Source organism: Acomys russatus, chromosome 14, assembly GCF_903995435.1.
Source record: "Acomys russatus chromosome 14, mAcoRus1.1, whole genome shotgun sequence".
NCBI classification, from domain to species: Eukaryota; Metazoa; Chordata; class Mammalia; order Rodentia; family Muridae; genus Acomys; species Acomys russatus.
In genome coordinates, this window is record NC_067150.1 from 40,548,709 (window position 1) to 40,554,708 (window position 6,000).

At 44.2% G+C, this 6,000-nt stretch overlaps 1 protein-coding gene across 1 annotated transcript in view; it reads right to left on the bottom strand.

The window, feature by feature from the left end:
• Window positions 1-5,599, bottom strand: part of Htr3b (5-hydroxytryptamine receptor 3B) — a 28,559-nt gene extending 22,960 nt beyond the window's left edge. Inside the window, exons 1-2 of the mRNA XM_051155844.1 lie at window positions 5,566-5,599; window positions 346-512 (exon numbers count right to left, since the gene is read on the bottom strand). Coding sequence (XP_051011801.1) covers window positions 346-512; window positions 5,566-5,599 — 201 coding nt within the window. The remainder of the gene's footprint in view (window positions 1-345; window positions 513-5,565) is intronic.
• Between the last annotated feature and the right edge of the window lie 401 nt (window positions 5,600-6,000).

Below are 6,000 nucleotides of genomic sequence, written 5' to 3' on the forward strand. Positions count from 1 at the left end.
ATTATCGCTAACAATAGAAGAGAGAAGTAAATCAACTTGATCTCCAAAAATGCAGATTCCACCTAGTACCAGCCGTTCAACCAGTCTCAGGGATAGAACACTGTCTAGGCTTCTGCATAAAGCACAGAGGACAGCATGAAGTTGGCTGTGGAGCTGTGCACCTGCGATCCCATGCCCAGAAATCCAGTGCCATTCTTTAGCCACATAGTGAATTTGGGGCCCGCCTGGGCTACGTGAGAGCTGTCTCAATCAATCAATTATTCAATCAATAATTCCGTTCAAGTCAAATCAATTCAATAAGACAATCAATCAGGACAAGAACAAGCAAGGGCAGGTCGTCCTTACCACATCCAATATGGCATGGACACAAAGGTCCAGGTAGACTGTGGTGGCTTCAGCCCAGTTGTGAACTGGTCTGACCTCCTTGTAATACTGTTGTAAGAGCTGCCTGGTGAGACGATGCAGAGAGGAGTTCCTTGAGTGAGGTGTCGCTGTGCCTAGGATACCCAGAAAAAGAAAGGGGTGGCTGTGAAGGTGAAAATAATGAGCATCTTCTGAGAGCTGTAGCCTGTCTGGGACATGGTGGCTCTTTGTGAGACAGTCAGCTGACTCTAGTCTGTGTAAATTTATGACCATCTGGTGGGCTATCCAGCAGACACTTAAAGTGAGCTGATGGCCCAAGTGCCCTAGGATGGCTAACCTCTGTTATTAATGTGAACTTCCACTGAGGAATTGCCTCCACCAGACTGGCTTGTGAGCATGTCTGTGAGGGATTGTCTTGACTATTCATTGATGTGGGAGGGTACAGGCCATTATGGGCCGATGAGACTCAGCCATACGTGAAAGGCAACTGATGCAGACCCTGGGACCAAGCCAGTGAGCAGTGTCCCTCGTGGTATTTGCTTCCATTCATGCTGCTACGTTCTTGAGTTCTTGGCTTGCCTTTTCTTGATAATGGACTATACTCTCTGAAAGATGAGCAAGCTGCTTTTGGTCATGGTGGTTATTGGGCAACAGGAAAGCAAACTAGGACATGCCCTCAAAAGAGATGGAATTGTGAAGAAACATAACTTAAGTTAATTTTCAGCCATGCGAACTGTACCTACAGTTCCATTTCCCAGTGGCCATGCAGAAACAGAATTTGGTCTCTAGTCCTGTAACGCACTCTGTTGCTATGATGAAAAAAACTCACCTATACTCTTAGCTCATACTTAACCCCTACGTTGATTTGTGTGTGTACCCACATGGAGGATACTGGCTGTCCCAACTTATCACCCAAGATAAGATCTCTCACTGAACATGGAGCTAGCCTAGCAACCACAAAGCCCTTGTGATGCTCAAGCCTTTGTTCCCCACAGTGAGGAGCTCTAGGTACATATGCAGCCTGCCCAGTTTTTTTCATGGATGCTGGGGATTTGAACTCAGGTCCTCATGCTCTTGAAACAAAGCACTCTTACCCACTGAGCCATCTCCCCGAGCCTGTTTTGTTTTTTCATTTTTCTTCTTTTGATTTCCCGTGTGTAATCGACAATCCATTGATCCCAAAGATCTGCATGGATTTCCACATAATGGAGTTAATGAGAGTTCAATTCATGCTTTTTGTTTGTTTGTTTGTTTCCATTGAAAAATCTATTTTCTCACATTGTCTGTCCTTTGAATAACGTGTGCTTGTCAGAAAATGAGATCTTTGCTTTGGGAAAATTCTCCCTGGTTTCAGAACACAATCGTTTCCTCTGGTCTAGGAATCTTGATTTGTTAGAGGGGTCATGATTGGTGTCGAGGCAGGAGAGAGCAAGCGAAAGAAACAAACCCCAGGGATTGGAAGTGACAGATTTGTGAGGGCTTTCTCTGAATTGCAAAAAGATATTTTGTTCACAGGCTTTGCCAACCCTTGGGGGATTCGAAGCTTCGATAAGTCATTGGACTGAAGCAAATTGCACACCTCCTGACATGGTGCAAGATGAAAGCTATCTGCGGTGTCCTGCGAGCGGATTGCCCTATTTTGATGAGCTCCTGAAGGTCTGAGGGATCCAGCAGGAAACAGAATGAGATCGCTTCTCCCTGTGTGACAATCCTGTTTGGAGCCATTTCTTTATGAATGCAGTCACGTCACCTGGCACCACAAGCAGCAATTTCTATGATTTATTAATGTCTGGGGAGTACGCATGGACCAAAACAAACAAACAAACAAACAAAACAAAACAAAACAAACCCCCCAAAAAAACAAAAAACGCTAACAATGATGCTAGATCCTGGAGTTTCCATGCCAGGCTGGTGGCAGGCAGTGGAAGCTCTGCTTTCATTACCATCAGAACTGTGAATTTAATGAGCATGTTAACTCCATGACTGTTCACCCATGGAGAAGCTTAGCATGGAAACAGCTACTCAGGCATGCAGGACGGCTTGCACGGGGCACCGTTTTTAAGGTTTTTGTGAATTGTTATTGCCAAAACACGCGGTGTGAGTCTCTACCTAGGAGCATTTCTCACTGTTATACCCCAGGGAGGGCAGGTTGGGGACATCAAATCCGGCTGGTCCCGTGATCTCCCTACAAAGTTTGCTCTGGGCAGCAGCTTTTTTTAGCCTCTCTTGGGAACTCCCAATTCAAGTCTCAGTTGGAGAAATCCTGAAATGGGCAGGATTCAACACAGGATCTCGAGATGGAACTAAAATATAACGCTGAGGGGTGAAGGTATGTTCCCGCTACCCTCTGCTCAGAATGACTCAAAGCTTTCTCTCTGCTTCCTTATCTAGGAAATAGCTCATAGGTCTCCTGTGGCCAGAACCATGCTTTCTAGAGTCTGTCAAAACGCCTTAGGTAAAAAGAGAAAGTTCTGGCAGCCAGGACTAAGAACAAAAGAGAAAAAATAAAAAAAAACAAAACAAATGGAAGAAAGCTTTCATGGATGCACAGAGAACAAATTCTGGCATAAACTGGGAGGAAATAGTAAATTGCATTTCTACTATGAATGCAAATTTGCCAGAGGAGAAAGATCAATTACAGGAGAGAGATTAAGGATTTAAGTGACCATTAATTAGCAGCAAATGATGCCCCCTTGAAAGCTAATGTGACATTCACACAAGCACTAAATGACTCAAAGTTCAGGGCTGTTTCCACAGACACTGATGGAAGCTATGGGTAGGCGCAGGAGAGCTTCCTGGTCAACCCTGCCTCCTTGGATGAGATAACCAGCTTCCATTAAGTCCCTTGTATTGTTTCTGTAGAGTAGAATTGTTAGGGACTGAGCTGCAAAGTGTTTGGAAGTGAAGAGATTTGAAAGAGCAGCAAGAATACAAAGGCAGGCCTGGAATCCCAGGCCCCCAGAGATCTGAGGAGGGTTGTGTCACAAATCCAAGGCCAGCCTGGACTACATACTGAGATACAAGCCAGCCCAGATTAAAGAGCCCCCAGCTCAAAAGCAAAATAAAAAACACTATTTCTTTTTCATTTGGGTTTTGTTGTTGTTTGTTCAGATGTGTATGTGTGTGTGTTATGTGTGCATGTGTGTGCGTGCGTGTGTGTGTGTGTGTGCGTGCGCGCGCGCGTAAGGATGGTGTAATTACTACAGAGTCAGTGAGGGTACAGCTGCCCCAGGGCCATAGCTTACAAATGAAGAGGCTGGGGCTGAAGCACAGCTGGTCTGCATTCAGAAAACCACCTCTTAGGCATGACGCTTAGAGTGACCTGGCTGTCTACAAATACTAGGACCAGCACTGAGTAAGCCCTTGGAAGGAAACCAGATATGGTGCTCGCAGTGCCTGTTATTGAGCAGAAACAGCCAGCGGTCTTTTCAGAGACTTTGCTTCCAGGTTGATAATATCAACATTAGTGCTGCAGATTACATGTCTATGATCTGACCTTCAGGAATATTCTGGATCAACTTCACAGCCTTGGGGTGAGGATCAGTGGGTGGAGTCCTTGCCTAGCATGCATAAAGGCCAGGCTCGCAGAAACCAGGCTAGGTGGTGTAATTTGAGAGGTGGGAGCAGGAGGATCAGAGTTTAATGTTCAGCTGCACAGTAAGTTCAAGGCTAGCATGGCCTATCTAAGGCCCTCAAAAGCTGCCTAAAGAATGAGTTGACTTACATGGGTCTTGTGGCTAATGAGCAATGAGGTTGGAAGTGGACTAGCCTCGTCCCTAGCAAAAGAAAAAAAAAAAAATCAGTTCTGATATTTACAAGTCAATTCTGTAAAACGACAGATGTCTTTGTCACAAACGTCCTCAGTGTGATTCACGAGATCATTAGACCCTGTTAAAACATTCTTCTTGCCTCACTTAAAATTAACTATTACTACAAAACACCACAGGGAAAAGCTGGTAAGAAAAAAGTTCCCCGACTCTTTTTGACATTCTTTTCCTATTTTATCTTAGTTTCATGTCAATAGTTATTTTCTGCACAGAAATCCACTTGGCATTAATGAAACCTCCTCTGTTTTGCTCTTAGAATTAAGATAGGCTTTTATCCTTGAAGTTTAAGTGTCCAGGATTTTTATGACTATTTTTCTTCCCTACCAAATAGAAAAATCATTGCCAACATTTTCTTTCTTTGTGAATTTCCAGCTTTCTGGCTACCAAATTCCATTATTTGGCCCCATAACTTCATCAACTCATCCTACTCCTGGCTTCATTTTAAATTTTGAGAATTCAGACCTAAGCTCTAGGGGAAAACTCAAAGAGGTAGGGTGTAAGGACAAGATAAAATAGTGTGTTAGGAATCACCAACAGAAATAGTTTTTCTTCTCTCTTTTTAAACACAATTGGGGTATAGGAAAAAAAACACGTAACAGATAAGAGAATGGGTTTTAAGAAAAAAGAGAGTGATGCATACACAGGTGTGGGTGTGGGCCACGCATAGAATACACGTATTCTTTTAAAATCAATTGCATCCTAATGAAAACAGCTCAATTCCATATAGTTAATGCAACCATGAAAGTATAACTCCATACATTAAAACTCATATAATCTCTAACGCATTTTAAGAGAAATCATCTACTCAAATTTTGCGTGCTTTTAGAATAAACTGACCACTTCTATGGTTTTTATAAAGCTGGATTCAAACATGGTTATATCAAAATGATATACAGCCGAGACAAACCAATGGGCTCTTTCTCTGCTCTGCTAAAGGCTTATTATAAAGCCCAGGCTATCCAGGATCCCGAAACGTGTTTTAGCCATACATATCTGAAAGAGATTGCCCCCAAATTAGTATATATCATCAGTGAGCTGGAGTTCTTCTGAAGTGAAGATCGTCCCACCATTCATAATGTTTTGGAGTGAATTTTCACCTCCGTAAAAAGTCCCAGTGTACGATGCTGACCGGCTCTGTGGGATTGTAGTCTGCGGGGGGTGGGGGGGGGGGGGGGGGGTGGGGGGTGAGGGGGGATGGGCGGGTTTCATGGTAGGGGGGATGCGAGAGACACATCACTGATCTCTGTGAAGCTTCATAGGACTAGCCTGTAACAGATCATAAATAAAAAGGAACAAATCTGAGGTGTTGACAGCACAGTGTGGACACCATTAAGACACAGGGTCAGGCAGAATCATTCACAGGACTTACCTAAGGCAGCCACCAGGAGGCAGGACCACAGAGCAATCATCGCACTTGCCAGTTGGTCTGGGGCAGGTACCAGAGAAGAGCAGAGGCTGCTGGGTGCACTGCTGCTCAGTTTTGCATCACTCAGCAGCACCTCTCCACCCTCTCCTTCTGTTTGTTCCCTTGTGGTAACCTCGGTGCTATTTTGTAAACATCGAAACTACACGAGACACACAAGCGCCACACAGAGATTTGGCGATTGATGCCTTCACAAACCCCAGCAGCTTTTCCATTTGGCTCTGCTCTAGGACGATGGCCAACAGTCCATCTCTCTTACAGGAGACTGCTAAGTGAATAATACAATATAAGAGGAGCCCCTGAGGAGAGGAAATTCCAAGCTAATATGATTTCCTTTATAGCCTTTACCTAAGGCAATGTTCTTGCTGGCATTCGGGACCCTAATTT